Here is a 19,751-nt window from a genome sequence, read left to right on the forward strand (position 1 = left end):
GTGGGGGTCGGGAGTCACGTGTAGGCCCAGACCCATCGCCATGGGAGTCTGGAGTCACGTGTAGGCCTAGACAAGTTCCCGTGGGGGTCTGGAGTCACGTGTAGGCCCAGACCCGTCGCCGTGGAGGGTCTGGAGTCACGTGTAGGCCCAGACCCATCACCGTGGCGGTCTGGAGTCACGTGTAGGCCCAGACACATCGCCGTGGGGGTCTGGAGTCACGTGTAGGCCCAGACCCGTCCACGTGGGGGTTTGGAGTCACGTGTAGGCCCAGACCCGTCCCCGTGGGGGTCGGGAGTCACGTGTAGGCCCAGAGCCATCGCCGTGGGAGTCTGGAGTCACGTGTAGGCCTAGACAAGTCCCCGTGGGGGTCTGGAGTCACGTGTAGGCCCAGACCCGTCGCCGTGGAGCGTCTGTAGTCACGTGTAGGCCCAGACCCATCACCGTGGCGGTCTGGAGTCACGTGTAGGCCCAGACCCATCTCCGTGGGGGTCTGGAGTCACCTGTAGGTCCAGACCCATCGCCGTGGGGGTCTGGAGTCACGCGTAGGCCCAGACCCGTCGCTGTGGGGGTCTGGAGTCATGTGTAGGTCCAGATCCATCACCGTGGGGGTCTGGAGTCATGTGTAGGTCCAGATCCATCACCGTGGGGGTCTAGTGTCACGTGTAGGCCCAGATCCATCACTGTGGGGGTCTGGAGTCACGTGTAGGCCCAGACCCATGGCCGTGGGGGTCTGGAGTCACGTGTAGGCCCAGACCCGTCACCGTGCGGGTCTGAAGTCACATGTAGGCACAGACATGGCGCTGTGGGGTCTGGAGTCACGTGTAGGCCCAGACCCATCACCATGGGAGTCTGGGGTCACGTGTAGGCCCAGACCCATCACCGTGGGGGTCAAGTGTCACGTGTAGGCCCAGACCCATCACCGTGGGGGTCTGGAGTCACGTGTAGGCCCAGACCCATCACCGTGGGAGTCTGGAGCCACGTATAAGCCCAGACCCATCACCGTGGGGGTCTGGAGTCATGTGTAGGCCCAGGCCCATCGCCGTGGCGGTCTGGAGTCACGTGTAGGCCCAGACCCATTGCCATGGGGGTCTGGAGTCACGTGTAAGCCCAGACCCACCGCTGTGGGGATCTGGAGTCACGTTTAGGCCCAGACCTGTCGCCGTGGGGGTCTGGAGTCACGTGTAGGCCCAGGCCCGTCACCGTGGGGTTTGGAGTCACGTGTAGCCCAGACCCGTCGCCGTGGTGGTCTGGAGTCACGTGTAGGCCCAGACCCGTCGCCGTGGGAGTCTGGAGTCACGTGTAGGTACAGACCTGTCGCCGTTGGAGTCTGGAGTCACGTGTAGGCACAGACCTGTCGCCATGGGTGTCTGGAGTCACTTGTAGGCCCAGACCCATCGCCATGGGGGTCTGGAGTCACGTATAGGCCCAGACCCATCACCGTGGGGTTCTGGAGTCACGTGTAGGCCCAGACCCATTGCCGTGGGGGTCTGGAGTCACGTGTAGGCCCAGACCCGTCGCCGTGGGAGTCTGGAGTCACGTGTAGGTACAGACCTGTCGCCGTTGGAGTCTGGAGTCACGTGTAGGCACAGACCTGTCGCCATGGGTGTCTGGAGTCACTTGTAGGCCCAGACCCATCGCCATGGGGGTCTGGAGTCACGTATAGGCCCAGACCCATCACCGTGGGGTTCTGGAGTCACGTGTAGGCCCAGACCCATTGCCGTGGGTGTCTGGAGTCACGTGTAGGCCCAGACCCATCGCCGTGGGGGTCTGGTGTCACGCATAGGCCCAGACCCGTCGCCGTGGAGGGTCTGGAGTCACGCGTAGGCCCAGACCTGTCACCGTGGAGGGTCTGAGTCACGCGTAGGCCCAGACCCGTCACCGTGGAAGGTCTGGAGTCAGTGTAGGTCCAGACCCATCACTGTGGGAGTCTGGAGTCACATGTAGGCCCAGACCCGTCGCCATGGAGGGTCTGGAGTCACGCGTAGGCCCAGACCCATTGCCGTGGAGGGTCTGGAGTCACGCTTAGGCCCAGACATGTCGCCTTGGGGGTCTGGAGTCACACATAGGCCCAGACCCGTCGCCCTGGAGGGCCTGGAGTCACGCGTATGCCCAGACCCGCCCCCGTGGGGGTCTGGAGTCACGCGTAGGCCCAGACCCGTCGCCGTGGGGGTCTGGAGTCACGTGTAGGCCCAGACCCATCACCATGGGGGTCTGGAGTCACGTGTAGGCCCAGACCCATCACCGTGGGGGTCTGGAGTTACATGTAGGCCCAGACCCGTCGCCTTGGGGATCTGGAGTCACGTGTAGGCCCAGACCCATCGCCGTGGGGGTCAAGTGTCACGTGTAGGCCCAGACCCGTCACCGTGGGGGTGTAGTGTCACGTGTAGGCCCAGACCTGTCACCGTGGGGGTCTGGAGTCACGTGTAGGCCCAGACCCATCGCCGTGGGGGTCTAGTGTCACGTGTAGGCCCAGACCTGTCACCATGGGGGTCTGGAGTCACGTGTAGGCCCAGACTTATTGCCGTGGGGGTCTGGAGTCACGTGTAGGCCCAGACCCATTGCTGTGGGGATCTGGAGTCACTTATAAGCCCAGACCCGTCACCGTGGGAGTCTGAAGTCACGTGTAGTCCCAGACCCGACGCCGTGGGGGTCTGGAGTCACATGTAGGCCCAGACCTATCGCTATGGGGGTCTGGAGTCACGTTTCGGCCCAGACCCGTCGCCGTGGGGGTCTGGAGTCACGTGTAGCCTGGTCCGATTTCCTTGCCCCCGGCTATGACTTGGGGTGTTTTTATCACCATTATTCGGAACGTCCCTTTCCCCCCTAACCGAGGGAAGTTCTGTTTCACACCCCCTCCCCCCATGGCTGATCTCCCACAGCCTGGGGTTCGCCAGGGGGTGGGGGGGGGGAGCCCGGGGTGGACTGAGCTGACCGCACCTTCCTGAGCCGCGCGCGCGGCCGATTCCCACCGACTGGTTGACGGCGCCTCCCTCGCTCGCTCCTCCCGCACCCACCCCCTCCGTGCCAAGCCTCTGTGGGCAATGCGACCCTTCCCTTCCCCCGCGTCCCCCACTCCCTCTCCTCCCCCCGCCCCACCCCATCCTGACCTAACTCTCCTGAGGAACTGGTAACGTCCGTGCTCTGAGGCAGTTGGCATCAATCTGACCCCTTCCCCACCAGGCGTACAGGCGCACCCACCGACTGCAGCCGCCACGCATCACCCCTGCTGAGCCGATTTCGATTTTGTTGGGGGGAGGAAGGAATCGCGGGACTTAGCTGCCATCTGCCTGACTGCCCTCCCTCCCCACAGCAATGGGGGACCCCCCGGATCTATATCTTCCCCAGAATTATCGACGATTTGGGGACCAGGGTTCACTCATTCATCAGTCACCGCCGCACTCAGAGAAATTGTTTCGGAGTTCAAGGGAGCGGGGAGAATTTTAACCCAGCTCAATTCAACTATAACCTTTCACTTTAATATAATGGAGGCCTCACCTCATGGTAAAAGGAGAGACTTTAAGACCGCCTCACTCCCCGCGCTCTCTAAACCAGCTCACGAGACCGCACGCTCGGTCAGAGGCTGGGAATCCCGCAGAGAGTATTCCTCCCCTCCTGACTCCCTCCTCCCTGTCCCACCATCGGCGAGGCACGAGTCAGGAGGGTGGGGGAATACTCCCCACTCGCCCCTGGATGAGGGACAACACTCGAGAAGCTCGGCACCGTCCAGGGACAAAGCACCTCCCCCATTCCCCCCTCGATCGGCACCACACCCACAAACACCACCCCCTCCCCTCCCACTCCCCCCAGTCGCAGCAGGGTGTACCGTCTACAAGACCCACTGCAGCCAGGCTCCTGAGACAGCACCTACCCGACCCCATCACCTCAACCCCCCTGGACGGGTGGGGGTGGGGAAGCAGGGTGGGGAACACCAGCCCCTCTGTGACCCCTCCCTCACACACACACACACACCATCCCGAAATATCTCGGCCATTCTTTCGGGGTCAGAATCCTCCCTAATGGGGGCTCTGTGTCCCTACACCACACGGTGTGGGGGGGAGGGGGGAATGCAACGGTTCAAGATGGCAGCTCACCCCTCCCCGCCACCCCCTTCTCAAGGGGCAATAAATGCTGCTCCTTGGATGCTGCCTGACCTGCTGTGTTTTTCCAGCACCGCTCTAATCTTGACTCTGATCTCCAGCATCTGCAGTATCCAATTAGAGGCATAGAGATGTACAGCACGGAAACAGACCCTTCGGCCCAACCCGTCCATGCCGACCAGCTATCCCAACCCAATCTAGTCCCACCTGCCAGCACCCGGCCCATATCCCTCCAAACCCTTCCTATTCATATACCCATCCAAATGCCTCTTAAATGTTGTCATTGTACCAGCCCCCACCACTTCCTCTGGCAGCTCGTTCCACACACGTACCACCCTCTGTGTGAAAAAGTTGCCCCTCGGGTCCCTTTTATATCTTTCCCCTCTGCCCAATAAATGCTAGGCCCAGCCAGTGACACCGTAGGGACAGGAATAAACAGGCCCATTAGATATTGGGTCTCTCTCTGTCCTCTGGAGAGTGACCCTCCCCATTGCATAACACCCTCCCCCACCCTGAAACACACATCCACACACACACAAAAATACAAACCCACATCCGCACACACATAAACATACAAACACACACACACAAACACATAAACATACATCCGCACACACATAAACATACAAACACACACACACAAACATATAAACACACATCCGCACACACATAAACATACAAACACACACACAAACATACTAATACACACACACAAAAACAGACACAAACACACACACAAACATACAAACACACACACAAATACACACACACAAACATACAAACACAGACACACACAAATACACACGCGCAAACATACAAACACACACACACAAACATACTAACACACACACACAAACATACTAACACACACACAAAAACAGACACAAACACACACACAAATACACACACACAAACATACAAACACACACACAAATACACACATACGCAAACATACAAATACACACACACAGACACAAAGACTTACACACACACAAACACACACACAGACACAAACACCCACACACTTACACACACACACAAACTCACTCACATACACACACACAGACATACACACACACGTGCGCACATGCACACAAACATACACACACACAAACACACACTCACATACACATGCACAAACACACACTTACACACACTCACTCATACACACATACAAACAAACACACATGCTCACACACACAGACACACTTACATAGACACACACACATTCATACACACTCACACACATGCACTTACACACACATACACAGACACACACAAACATACACACAGATACACTCACTCACGCACCCACATTCTCAGTCTCACACACACACACAGTCACCCACACACACACACAGACACACACACTCACACAGACACGCACTCACGCACATACACACACAGAGTCAGTTTTCCTTTAAATATTCCCGAATTTAATCTCACGTTTCAGTACACAATCAGAGAAGCAGCATTGGAAATGCGTATGATACAAGCGCTGGAGGGTGCAAGTAGAGAACGGGGGGGAATGGGAGGGCGAGGTAAGACACAGACATGGAACTCTCTCCTGTCTCCCCCCCCCTCTCCCCAGCATTCTCCTGCAGAGGGGTTATCTCCCAGCAGAGAATCAAACCAGTCGCTGCCGGTTGCTGACCGGCGGCTAAAGTACGATTCCTGGTGCCTCCGCACTCGGAGGTGAGAGTGGGCGGAGGTGGTTTCCCCGGGCAACGGGCAGGCTGAGGCCTAGTGTGCCAGGCTTCGGCAACCAGGCCTCAGAGCTCAGTGAGGGAGCTGTGTGGGGGGGTGTAAGTAGAGAGGGTGATGGGTGCCGACCCCATTGTTGCCAGGTCAGGGCGCCCCCCCCCCCCCCCCCACCTCCACTTTGTACCAGCTTCAAGCGTCGGGGTGGGGTGTCCGCAGTGCCCCGGGTCAAGGGTCAGAGTGCACTGTGCTAGGGTCAAGGATCGTGGCTTGGGTTGGGCCGAGGGGGAGATGTGGTGGGAGTGGGGCTGGAGTGGGTGACAGAGATAGGGAGGGGGTGTAGGGGGCTGGAGGGGGTGACAGAGATAGGGAGGGGGTGTTGGGGCTGGAGGGGGTGACAGAGATAGGGAGGGGGTGTAGAAGGAAACAGAGATAGGGAGAGGGTGTAGGGGGTGACAGAGATAGGGAGGGGGTGTAGGGGGCTGGGGGGGTGACAGAGATAGGGAGGGGGTGTAGGGGCTGGAGGGGGGTAACAGAGATAGGGAGGGGTGTAGGGGCTGGAGGGGGTGACAGAGATAGGGAGGGGGTGTAGTGGCTGGGAGGGGGTGTGAACCCTTGGATGGAATGGGCCACGCTGGTGTTGGGGGGAGGGGCGCATTTAGTGGACGGACGGGGTTGGGTCAGAAAGTGGTTGGGGTGGGGGAGGTGTGGACAGAAATTGGGGGGGGAGGGAGGGAGGGTGATGCTGACCACCTGACCCCGGCGACGGGAGTTCTCTGGTATCTGTTCGCTCACATCCCCAGCGCATCCCCCCACCCATCCATCCCTGGGAGGGATTCCGGGGGGGGGGGGGGGAGGTAACGTTGGGGGTGAAGATGGAGGGAGAGTAGACCTTCCCCACCCTCCGCCCCCCCCCCACCTTCCCGTTCACATCGCCATGACGAACTGGTCATCCGCTCCGGCCTTGTCCCTCCGCACGGCCGGGCCGTCCTTGCCCCCGGCAGCCGTCCCCTTCAGCGTCTCCTCAGCGGCGTAGTCGGCGGCACCCGACTTGGCCTCCAGGTGGTGCAGCTCCACCAGCAACTCGTAGACCAGGGCCCCCAGCACTGCGCCCACCATGGGCGCCACAATGGGGATCCACCACCAACCGTTCCCGGCCCTGTGGGCGGCAGAAACAAGGACAGGCGATTGGTCAGAGACAGTGACCGGTGACCACATCCCCCTCCCCTCCTCCGAACCCCTAACTAACCAACACTTCCGACCCCCACCCCCTCTGCCCAAGGAATGGCACCAGCCAACCTATCGAGGGTGGGCTCAACCCTCTCCAACCCCCTGCCCAGCCCCTCCCAACGGCCCCCATGGAATATGGCAACTCCCAACTCATTGATGGATGGCCGCAGGTCGACCGGAGCCCTCACCTTTGACCCCAGGCGGAAGGCGGTGAGCTCGAGGCGGACCCCGTGGTTTGATTGGACGTTTGACCACCTCAATCCTTGACCCCATCCCCCAGGATCAATACGATGCAAGAACTTGGTGACCTGACACTACCCACACCCCCACGGTGGGGTTGTTCAGAAGGAAGCCAATCACCTCAGAGTTGACCCCTCGGGGTATCATTTCCCAATGCCCCCCCCACCCCTCTTGCTCACTCTCTCGCTCACTCCCTCTCTCACTCTTGCACTCTCTCTCTCTGTCTCACTGTGGCGCTCTCACTCTATTTCTCTGTTACTCTCCCTCTTCCTATCCCTCTCTCTCTGTCACCGTTGCTCTCTGAATTGCTCCCTGTCTCACAAACTTTCTTTCTCTCTCTCTCTCTCCCTCTCTTACACACTATCCCTCCCTCTCTCTCTCTTGCTCTCTCTCCTTCCCACTCTCTCACACAATCCATCTCTCTCTCTCTCTCTGTCTCCCTTGGTCTCTCTCTCTCTCTCTCTCTTACTTTCTGTCTCTCACTATCTCTATCCCTCTCCCTCACTATCTCTCGCTCTCGCTCTCTCTCTCTCTCTCACACACACACACACTATCCCTCTCTCCCTCTCTCCCCCCCCCAACTCTCTCACACTATCCCTCTCTCTCTCTCTCAATATCGCTCCCTCTCTTACTCCTTCTCTCTCTCCCTCTCCCTCACTATCTCTCTCGCGCTCTCGCTCTCTCTTTCTTTCCCTCTCTTACTTTCTGTCTCTCATTATCGCTGTCCCTCTCCCTCACTATCTCTCTGGCTCTCTTTCTCTCTCTCTCTCCCCCCGACTCTCTCACACTATCCTTCTCTCTCTCAATATCGCTCCCTCTCCCTCACTATCTTTCTCCCGCTCTCACACACACACTATCCCCCTCTCTCTCTCCCCCCGACTCTCTCACACTATCCCTCTCTCTCTCTCTTTGACTATCACCCCCCCCCCCTTTCTCTCTCTCCTTCTCTCTCTCTTTCTCTCTCTCTGACTCAGCATCACCACCCAGGCGATGACTGCAGCTGGAACTGTGGCAGCCCCCGCACAGCAAGATCCCAGGTGGAAGGACGCCATCGACTGGGGGAGGGGGGGGTGGGGAAAGGGGCCCAGGCTGATCTGGGAGGGAGAGCGGGCAGGTGAGGGCAGGGGGTTATGGGGTAACAGGGAAGGGTGGGGTGAGGGGGGGTGGTTGGGCACGCCCAGCTGGTCCCAGTCCCGTGACTGGGGGTGAGGCGGGGGGGGGTGGGAGGGAGTTACTCACGTGAAGACTTCGGTGCCCCATCCCGCTGCCAGGGTGAGCAGACGCGGCCCGAAGTCTCGGGCGGGATTGATGGCGTAACCGGAGTTGGAGCCCATGGACATTCCAATGGCCACCACGGATAGGCCGATGAAGATGGGCTGAAGGATCTTGGGAGCGCCGTAGTTCTGGGAGTCCACCACCGCGAAGATGCACAGGAGGAGGGTGCCGGTGCCAATCAACTGCGGGGGGAGGCACGGAAGACGGGAGTCACCAACGGGCAAGGGGTGGGCTGCAGGGAAACGGCCCTCTGTTTCCCCTCCCCCCCCCCCCCATCGACACTGAGGCATTCTGGGAAATCCATCCCCGCCCCCAAACACGCTCACACCCACCATTCTCTCTCTCCCCACCCCACACCCTCTCTCCCCACCCCCTCACCCAACCACACCCCCAACCCCCCTCACAAATCTCCCCCTAATCTCCTCTCTCCCCACACCCTCACACATCTACTCCCCACCCCCTCTCTCCCCACACCCTCACACATCTACTCCCCACCCCCTCTCTCCCCACACCCTCACACATCTACTCCCCACCCCCTCTCTCCCCACCCCCTCACCCATCCACACCCCCAACCCCCTCTCACAAATCTCCCCCCAATCCCCTCTCTCCCAACACCCTCACACATCTACTCACCCAACACCTCCCTCACCTCTCTCTCTCCCTCTACCCCTTCCTCTCCCTCTTCCCCTTCTTCTCACCCTTCCCTTCCCTCGCCCCCTCCCTCTCTCCTTCTCTTTCACCCTCTATCTCTCTCTCCCTGCTGGTCTCTCTCTCTCTCTCTTTTTCTCTCTCACTTGCTCTCATGTTGCAGTCAGTGATAGAGACAGAGCGACTGAGTGGGCGCTGTGGGAGGGTCAGTGCTGAGGGAGTGGGTGCTGTCGGAGGTTCAGTGCTGAGGGAGCGGGCGCTGTGGGATGGTCAGTGCTGAGGGAGCGGGCGCTGTGGGAGGTCAGTGCTGAGGGAGCGGGCGCTGTGGGAGGGTCAGTGCTGAGGGAGTGGGTGCTGTGGGAGGGTCAGTGCTGAGGGAGCGGGCGCTGTGGGATGGTCAGTGCTGAGGGAGCGGGCGCTGTGGGAGGTCAGTGCTGAGGGAGCGGGCGCTGTGGGAGGGTCAGTGCTGAGGGAGTGGTTGCTGTGGGAGGGTCAGTGCTGAGTGTGCGGGCGCTGTCGGAGGGTCAGTGCTGAGGGAGCGGGTGCTGTGGGAGGGTCAGTGCTGAGGGAGTGGGTGCTGTGGGAGGGTCAGTGCTGAGTGTGCGGGCGCTGTCGGAGGGTCAGTGCTGAGGGAGCGGGCGCTGTGGGAGGGTCAGTGCTGAGGGAGTGGGTGCTGTGGGAGGGTCAGTGCTGAGTGTGCGGGCGCTGTCGGAGGGTCAGTGCTGAGGGAGTGGTTGCTGTTGGAGGGTCAGTGCTGAGTGTGCGGGCGCTGTCGGAGGGTCAGTGCTGAGGGAGTGAGCACTGTTGGAGGGTCAGTGCTGAGGGAGTGGGCGCAGTGGGAGGGTCAGTGCTGAGGGACCGGGCGCTGTGGGAGGGTCAGTGCTGAGGGAGCTGGTGCTCTGGGAGGGTCAGCGCTGAGTGTGCGGGCACTGTCAGAGGGTCAGCGCTGAGTGTGCGGATGCTGTCAGAGGGTCAGTGTTGAGTGTGCGGGTGCTGTCAGAGGGTCAGCGATGAGTGTGCGGGTGCTGTCAAAGGGTCAGCGATGAGTGTGCGGGTGCTGTCGGAGGGTCAGTGCTGAGTGTGCGGGTGCTGTTGGAGGGTCAGTGATGAGGGAGCGCATGCTGTGGTAGGGTCAGCGCTGAGGGAGCTGGTGCTCTGGGAGGGTCAGCGCTGAGTGTGCGGGTGCTGTCGGAGGGTCAGTGATGAGGGAGCGTATGCTGTGGTAGGGTCAGCGCTGAGGGAGCTGGTGCTCTGGGAGGGTCAGCGCTGAGTGTACGGGTGCTGTCGGAGGGTCAGCGCTGAGTGTGCGTGCGCTGTGTAACATTGTATGGAATTATCAGGCAGGACCCAGTTGAGGTTCCCATCTCTGCTGAAGCCCATCCAAGTATCAGAGCGAGAAATTGCAGGATAGCAGATCGGAAGGTCCGGGTACCTGGTCAATAAAGCCATTGGGAAGGGTGAGGAACGGTGCAGGGTAGGTGCCGAAAATGAAGGCTGTGGCACGTGGCCCGGTGACAGACAAAGTCCCGTTGTTAACGGCATGGATCCCATCTGCAGGAGAAATACAGGAACACTGTCACACCCTGAGACCCATCTCCATTGGGGTCTGTGGGAGAGAGGGTATATTCGGGAATGGGGCGAGTGGGAATACTGGGGAATGGAAGAGAGAGGGAATACTGAGGAGTTGGGGAGAGAGGGGGAATACTAGGGAATGGGGGAAGAGAGTGGGAATACTGGGGAACAGGGGAGAGAGGGGGAATACTGGGGAAAGAGGGGGAATGCGGGGGATGGTGGAAAGAGAGAGAATACTGGGAATGGGGGAGAGAGGGAATACTGGGGAATGGGAGAAAGAGGGGGAATACTGGAGAATAGGGGAGGGGGGGAGTACTGGAGAAAGAGAGAATACAGGGGAATGGGGGAGAGAGGGAATACCAGGTAATGGGGGAGAGAGGGGGTATAGTGGGGAATGGGAGAGAGAGGGGGGAATACTGGGGAATGGGGGAGAGAGGGAATACTGGGGAATGGGGAGAGAGGGAATACTGGGGAATGGGGAGAGAGAGGGAATACTGGGAATGGGGAGAGAGAGGGAATACTGGGAATGGGGAGAGAGGGAATACGGGGGAATGGGGGAGAGAGGGAATACTGGGGAATGGGGGAGAGAGGGAATACTGGGGAATGGGGAGAGAGAGGGAATACTGGGAATGGGGAGAGAGGGAATACGGGGGAATGGGGAGAGAGAGGGAATACTGGGAATGGGGAGAGAGAGGGAATACTGGGAATGGGGAGAGAGGGAATACTGGGGAATGGGGGAGAGAGGGGGAATACTGGGGAATGGGGGAGAGAGGGAATACTGGGGAATGGGGGAGAGGGGGGAATACTGGGAATGGAGGAGAGACGGGGAATACTGGGAATGGGGAGAGAGGGAATACGGGGGAATGGGGGGAGAGGGGGAATACTGGGGAATGGGGGAGAGGGGGGAATACTGGGGAATGGGGGAGAGAGGGAATACTGGGGAATGGGGGAGAGGGGGGAATACTGGGGAATGGGGGAGAGAGGGAATACTGGGGAATGGGGAGAGAGGGGGGAATACTGGGAATGGGGAGAGAGGGGGGAATACTGGGAATGGGGAGAGAGGGAATACGGGGGAATGGGGGGAGAGGGGGAATACTGGGGAATGGGGGAGAGGGGGGAATACTGGGGAATGGGGAGAGAGGGAATACTGGGGAATGGGGAGAGAGGGAATACGGGGGAATGGGGGGAGAGGGGGAATACTGGGGAATGGGGGAGAGGGGGGAATACTGGGGAATGGGGAGAGAGGGAATACTGGGGAATGGGGAGAGAGGGAATACGGGGGAATGGGGAGAGAGAGGGAATACTGGGAATGGGGAGAGAGGGAATACGGGGGAATGTGGGGAGAGGGGGAATACTGGGGAATGGGAGAGAGGGAATACTGGGGAATGGGGGAGAGAGGGAATACTGGGGAATGGGGAGAGAGAGGGAATACTGGGAATGGGGAGAGAGGGAATACGGGGGAATGTGGGGAGGGGGGAATACTGGGGAATGGGGAGAGAGGGAATACTGGGGAATGGGGAGAGAGGGAATACGGGGGAATGGGGGGGGAGAGGGGAATACTGGGGAATGGGGAGAGGGGGGAATACTGGGGAATGGGGGAGAGAGGGAATACTGGGAATGGGGGAGAGAGGGAATACTGGGGAATGGGGAGAGAGAGGGAATACTGGGGAATGGGGAGAGAGGGAATACGGGGGAATGGGGAGAGAGGGAATACGGGGGAATGGGGGGAGAGGGGGAATACTGGGGAATGGGGGAGAGGGGGGAATACTGGGGAATGGGGGAGAGAGGGAATACTGGGAATGGGGGAGAGAGGGAATACTGGGGAATGGGGAGAGAGAGGGAATACTGGGAATGGGGAGAGAGGGAATACGGGGGAATGGGGGAGAGGGGGAATACTGGGGAATGGGGGAGAGGGGGGAATACTGGGGAATGGGGGAGAGAGGGAATACTGGGGAATGGAGGAGAGACGGGGAATACTGAGGAATGGGGAGAGAGAGGGAATACTGAGGAATGGGGAGAGAGAGGGAATACTGGGAATGGGGAGAGAGAGGGAATACTGGGGAATGGGGAGAGAGAGGGAATACTGGGAATGGGGAGAGAGGGAATACGGGGGAATGGGGGAGAGGGGGGAATACTGGGGAATGGGGGAGAGAGGGAATACTGGGGAATGGGGGAGAGGGGGGAATACTGGGGAATGGGGGAGAGAGAGAATACTGGGAATGGGGAGAGAGGGAATACGGGGGAATGGGGGAGAGGGGGAATACTGGGGAATGGGGGAGAGGGGGGAATACTGGGGAATGGGGGAGAGAGGGAATACTGGGGAATGGGGGAGAGGGGGGAATACTGGGGAATGGGGGAGAGAGAGAATACTGGGAATGGGGAGAGAGGGAATACGGGGGAATGGGGGGAGAGGGGGAATACTGGGGAATGGGGGAGAGGGGGGAATACTGGGGAATGGGGAGAGAGGGGGGAATACTGGGGAATGGGGAGAGAGGGGGGAATACTGGGTAAATATGGAAATTTTGGGAACGTGTACAGTTATGTACAGGGAGAAGCCAAGGAAGCTGTGTCAGGGTGGAATGCCGGGTGGGAATGAGGACTGGAATGGGACAGGACTTGGGGAGGCGGGTGGAATCTGACCCCACCTACAGACCCTGACCCTGGAGGAAGGGTCATGGGGGTGACCTACCGTGATGTACCCCGTAGACAACTGCAGCCCCGACAAACCCCCCCAGGGTCTGAAAGAACATGTAAAACGGCAACTTCTTCCATTGGAACCGCCCAAGGAGGCACAGGCTGAAAGACACAGCTGGATTCAGGTGACCCCCTGCAGGACAACAACAACAACAGTGTGCATTCACATGGCCCCTTTCACATCAACAGACAGAGAGAGAGGAAGAGAGACAGGAAGTGATAGGGGGCTGGAGAGGGTGACAGAGATAGGAAGGGGGTGTGGGAGCTGGAGGGGGTGACAGAGATAGGAAGGGGGTGTAGGGGCTGGAAGTGTAACACCCTCTGTTATTCTGTATATAACCCACCCCAAACCCCTCGATTAGATTCCGGTCTGTAACTCCCTCCCGGGTATCTGTTATTCTGTATATAACCCACCCCGAACCCCTCGATTAGATTCCAGTCTGTAACTCCCTCCCGGGGAGCTGTTATTCTGTATATAACCCACCCCGAACCCCTCGATTAGATTCCAGTCTGTAACTCCCTCCCGGGTATCTGTTATTCTGGATATAACCCACCCCGAACCCTTCGATTAGATTCCAGTCTGTAACTCCCTCCCGGGTATCTGTTATTCTGTATATAACTCACCCCGAACCCCTCGATTAGATTCCAGTCTGTAACTCGCTCCTGGGTATCTGTTATTCTGTATATAACCCACCCCGAACCCCTCGATTAGATTCCAGTCTGTAACTCCCTCCTGGGTATCTGTTATTCTGTATATAACCCACCCCGAACCCCTCGATTAGATTCCAGTCTGTAACTCCCTCCCGGGTATCTGTTATTCTGTATATAACCCACCCCAAACCCCTCGATTAGATTCCAGTCTGTAACTCCCTCCCGGGTATCTGTTATTCTGTATATAACCCACCCCAAACCCCTCGATTAGATTCCAGTCTGTAACCCGCTCCCAGGGTATCTGTTATTCTGTATATAACCCAGCCCGAACCCCTCGATTAGATTCCAGTCTGTAACTCGCTCCTGGGTATCTGTTATTCTGTATATAACCCACCCCGAACCCCTCGATTAGTTTCCAGTCTGTAACTCGCTCCCGGGTATCTGTTATTCTGTATATAACTCACCCCGAACCCCTCGATTAGGTTCCAGTCTGTAACTCCCTCCCGGGTATCTGTTATTCTGTATATAACCCACCCCGAACCCCTCGATTAGATTCCAGTCTGTAACTCCCTCCCGGTATCTGTTATTCTGTATATAACCCACCCCGAACCCCTCGATTAGATTCCAGTCTGTAACTCCCTCCTGCGTATCTGTTATTCTGTATATAACCCACCCCGAACCCCTCGATTAGTTTCCAGTCTGTAACTCCCTCCCAGGTATCTGTTATTCTGTATATAACCCACCCCGAACCCCTCGATTAGACTCCAGTCTGTAACCCCTTCCCGGGGTATCTGTTATTCTGTATATAACCCACCCCGAACCCCTCGATTAGATTCCAGTCTATAACCCCCTCCCGGGGTATCTGTTATTCTGTATATAACCCACCCCGAACCCCTCGATTAGTTTCCTGTCAGTAACTCCCTCCCAGGTATCTGTAATTCTGTATATAACCCACCCCGAACCCCTCGATTAGACTCCAGTCTGTAACCCCCTCCCGGGGTATCTGTTATTCTGTATATAACCCACCCCGAACCCCTCGATTAGATTCCAGTCTGTAACCCCCTCCCAGGGTATCTGTTATTCTGTATATAACCCACCCCGAACCCCTCGATTAGATTCCAGTCTGTAACTCCCTCCCAGGTATCTGTTATTCTGTATATAACCCACCCCGAACCCCTCGATTAGACTCCAGTCTGTAACCCCCTCCCGGGTATCTGTTATTCTGTATATAACCCACCCCGAACCCCTCGATTAGATTTCAGTCTGTAAACCCCTCCCGGGTATCTGTTATTCTGTATATAACCCACCCCGAAACCCACGATTAGATTCCAGTCTGTAACTCCCTCCCGGGTATCTGTTATTCTGTATATAACCCACCCCGAACCCCTCGATTAGTTTCCAGTCTGTAACTCCCTCCCGAGTGTCTGTTATTCTGTATATAACCCACCCCAAACACCTCGATTAGATTCCAGTCTGTAACTCCCTCCCGGGTATCTGTTATTCTGTATATAACCCACCCCGAAACCCTCGATTAGATTCCAGTCTGTAACTCCCTCCCGGATATCTGTTATTCTGTATATAACCCACCCCGAAGCCCTCGATTAGTTTCCAGTCTGTAACTCCCTCCCAGGTATCTGTAATTCTGTATATAACCCACCCCGAACCCCTCGATTAGACTCCAGTCTGTAAACCCCTCCCGGGGTATCTGTTATTCTGTATATAACCCACCCCGAACCCCTCGATTAGATTCCAATCTGTAACTTCCTCCCGGGATTCTGTTATTCTGTATGTAACCCACCCCAAACCCCTCAATTAGATTCCAATCTGTAACTCCCTCCCGGGATTCTGTTATTCTGTATATAACCCACCCCAAACCCCTCAATTAGATTCCAGTCTGTAACTCCCTCCCGGGTATCTGTTATTCTGTATATAACCCACCCCGAACCCCTCGATTAGATTCCAGTCTGTAACTCGCTCCCGGGTATCTGTTATTCTGTATATAACCCACCCCGAACCCCTCGATTAGATTCCAGTCTGTAACTCCCTCCCGGTATCTGTTATTCCGTATATAACCCACCCCGAACCCCTCGATTAGATTCCAGTCTGTAACTCGCTCCCGGGTATCTGTTATTCTGTATATAACCCACCCCGAACCCCTCGATTAGATTCCAGTCTGTAACTCCCTCCCGGGGATCTGTTATTCTGTATATAACCCACCCCAAACCCCTGGAATAGATTCTGGTCTGTCATTCCAGCCAGGGTAAATCTAGGATTCCTGGCTTTTGCCAAGGTGTACCTGAGATCCCTCCGGAAATGTAAATTCCGAATGTTGCCCCGAGTCCGAAGCCGAGATTGACCGACAGGAATTCACCTCGTGTCGTGTGACTGACGACCATCTGCGCTACAGCTCCACATCCAAACAGCTGGTATAGAGAACCGAGAGGGAGAGATGGCCTGGGTAATTACTGACTCATCAAAAGGAAGCGCCTGCTCCCTCAGCACTGACCCTCCCACAGCACCCACTCCCTCAGCACTGACCCTCCCACAGCACCCACTCCCTCAGCACTGACCCTCCCACAGCACCCACTCCCTCAGCACTGACCCTCCCACAGCACCCACACCCTCAGCACTGACCCTCCCACAGCACCCACTCCCTCAGCACTGACCCTTCCACAGCACCCACCCCCTCAGCACTGACCCTCCCACAGCACCCACTCCCTCAGCACTGACCCTCCCACAGCACCCACCCCCTCAGCACTGACCCACCCACAGCACCCACTCCCTCAGCACTGACCCTCCCACAGCACCCACTCCCTCAGCACTGACCCTCCCACAGCACCCACTCCCTCAGCACTGACCCTACCACAGCACCCACCCCCTCAGCACTGACCCTCCCACAGCGCCCACTCCTTCAGCACTGACCCTCCCACAGCGCCCACTCCCTCAGCACTGACCCTCCAACACGCTCGCTCCCTCAGCACCGACCCTCCCAGAGCACCCACTCCCTCAGCACTGACCATCCCACAGCCCCCGCTCCCTCAGCACTGACCCTCCCACAGCCCCCACCCCTCAGCACTGACCCTCCCACAGCCCCCACTCCCTCAGCACTGACCCTCCCACAGCACTCACTCCCTCAGCATTGACCCTCCCACAGCACCCACTCCCTCAGCGCTGACCCTCCCACAGCACTCACTCCCTCAGCACTGACCCTCCCACAGCGCCCACCCCCTCAGCACTGACCCTCCCACAGCGCCCACTCCCTCAGCACTGACCCTCCCACAGCGCCCACTCCTTCAGCACTGACCCTCCCACAGCGCCCACTCCCTCAGCACTGACCCTCCAACACGCTCGCTCCCTCAGCACCGACCCTCCCAGAGCACCCACTCTCTCAGCACTGACCCTCCCACAGCACCCACTCACTCAGCACTGACCCTCCTTCAGCACTGACCCTCCCACAGCGCCCACTCCCTCAGCACTGACCCTCCAACACGCTCGCTCCCTCAGCACCGACCCTCCCAGAGCACCCACTCCCTCAGCACTGACCCTCCCACAGCACCAACCCCCTCAGCACTGACCCTCCCACAGCACCCACCCCCTCAGCACTGACCCTCCCACAGCGTCCACTCCCGCAACACTGACCCTCCCACAGCGTCCACTCCCACAACACTGACCCTCCCACAGCACCCACTCCCTCAACACTGACCCTCCCACAGCGTCCACTCCCGCAACACTGACCCTCCCACAGCACCCACTCCCTCAGCACTGACCCTCCCACAGCACCAACCCCCTCAGCACTGACCCTCCCACAGCACCCACCCCCTCAGCACTGACCCTCCCACAGCGTCCACTCCCGCAACACTGACCCTCCGACAGCGCCCACTCCCTCAGCACTGACCCTCCCACAGCACCCACTCCCTCAACACTGACCCTCCCACAGCGTCCACTCCCGCAACACTGACCCTCCCACAGCGCCCACTCCCTCAGCACTGACCCTCCCAGAGCACCCGCTCCCTCAGCACTGACCCTCCGACAGCACACACTCCCTCAGCACTGACCCTCCGACATCGCCCGCTCCCTCAGCACTGACCCTCCCACAGCGCCCACTCCCTCAGCTCTGACTCTCCGACAGCGCCCTCACCCTCAGCGCTGACGCTCCGACAGTGCTCACTCCCTCAGCACTGACCCTCCGACATCGCCCGCTCCCTCAGCACTGACCCTCCGACAGCGCCTGCTCCCTCAGCACTGACCCTCTGACAGCGCCCACCACCTCAACTCTGACCCTCAGACAGTGCCCACTCCCTCAGCACTGACCCTCAGACAGTGCCCATTCCCTCAGCACTAACCCTCCGACAGCGCCTGCTCCCTCAGCACTGACCCTCCGACAGCGCCCACCACCTCAACTCTGACCCTCAGACAGTGCCCATTCCCTCAGCTCTGACCCTCTGACAGCTCCCGCTCCCTCAGCTCTGACCCACAGACAGTGCCCACTCCCTCAGCACTAACCCTCCGACAGCACCCACTCCCTCAGCGCTGACCCTCCCACAGCGCCCACTCCCTCAGCACTGACCCTCCGACAGCACATACACCCTCAGCGCTGACCCTCCCACAGCGCCCACTCCCTCTGCACTGACCCTCCCACAGCGCCCACTCCCTCAGCGCTGACCCTCCCACAGCACTCACTCTCTCAGCACTGACCCTCCGACAGCGCCCGCTCCCTCAGCACTGACCCTCCGACAGCGCCCACCACCTCAACTCTGACCCTCAGACAGTGCCCATTCCCTCAGCTCTGACCCTCTGACAGCTCCCGCTCCCTCAGCTCTGACCCACAGACAGTGCCCACTCCCTCAGCACTGACCTTCCGACAGCACCCACTCCCTCAGCGCTGACCCTCACACAGCGCCCACTCCCTCAGCACTGACCCTCCGACAGCACATACGCCCTCAGCGCTGACCCTCCCACAGCGCCCACTCCCTCTGCACTGACCCTCCCACAGCGCCCACTCCCTCAGCACTGACCCTCCCACAGCACTCACTCTCTCAGCACTGACCCTCTGACAGCGCCCGCTCCCTCAGCACTGACCCTCCAACATGCTCGCTCCCTCAGCACTGACCCTCAGACAGTGCCTGCTCCCTCAGCACTGACCCTCCGACAGCACCCACCACCTCAACTCTGACCCTCTGACAGTGCCCGCTCCCTCAGCACTGACCCTCCGACAGTGCCCGCTCCCTCAGCACTGACCCTCCCACAGCGCCCACTCCCTCAGCACTGACCCTCCGACAGCGCCCGCTCCCTCAGCACTGACCCTCAGACAGTGCCTGCTCCCTCAGCACTGACCCTCCGACAGCACCCACCACCTCAACTCTGACCCTCTGACAGTGCCCGCTCCCTCAGCTCTGACCCTCTGACAGCGCCCATTCCATCAGCTCTACGTTCTGACAGCGCCTGCTCCCTCAACTCTGACCCTCCGACACAGCCTGCTCCCTCAGCTCTGACACTCTGACAGCTCCTGCTCCCTCAGCACTGACCCTCCGCCAGTGCCCACTCCCTCAGCACTGACCCTCCGACAGTGCCTGCTCCCTCAGCACTGACCCTCCCACAGTGCCCGCTCCCTCAGCACTGACCCTCCCACAGCTCCCACTCCCT

At 58.9% G+C, this 19,751-nt stretch overlaps 1 protein-coding gene across 3 annotated transcripts in view; it reads right to left on the minus strand.

The window, feature by feature from the left end:
• Positions 1-5,510: 5,510 nt before the first annotated feature.
• Positions 5,511-19,751, minus strand: part of LOC132805488 (aquaporin-9-like) — a 16,250-nt gene continuing 2,009 nt past the window's right edge. For all 3 annotated transcript variants that reach the window (XM_060820596.1, XM_060820597.1, XM_060820595.1), the window contains exons 3-7: positions 16,405-16,531; positions 13,453-13,590; positions 10,624-10,742; positions 8,508-8,725; positions 5,511-6,957 (exon numbers count right to left, since the gene is read on the minus strand). In XM_060820596.1, coding sequence (XP_060676579.1) covers positions 6,726-6,957; positions 8,508-8,725; positions 10,624-10,742; positions 13,453-13,590; positions 16,405-16,531 — 834 coding nt within the window. In that variant the 3' untranslated portion in view covers positions 5,511-6,725. The remainder of the gene's footprint in view (positions 6,958-8,507; positions 8,726-10,623; positions 10,743-13,452; positions 13,591-16,404; positions 16,532-19,751) is intronic.

Source organism: Hemiscyllium ocellatum, chromosome 50 (assembly GCF_020745735.1).
Source record: "Hemiscyllium ocellatum isolate sHemOce1 chromosome 50, sHemOce1.pat.X.cur, whole genome shotgun sequence".
Classification (NCBI taxonomy): Eukaryota; Metazoa; Chordata; class Chondrichthyes; order Orectolobiformes; family Hemiscylliidae; genus Hemiscyllium; species Hemiscyllium ocellatum.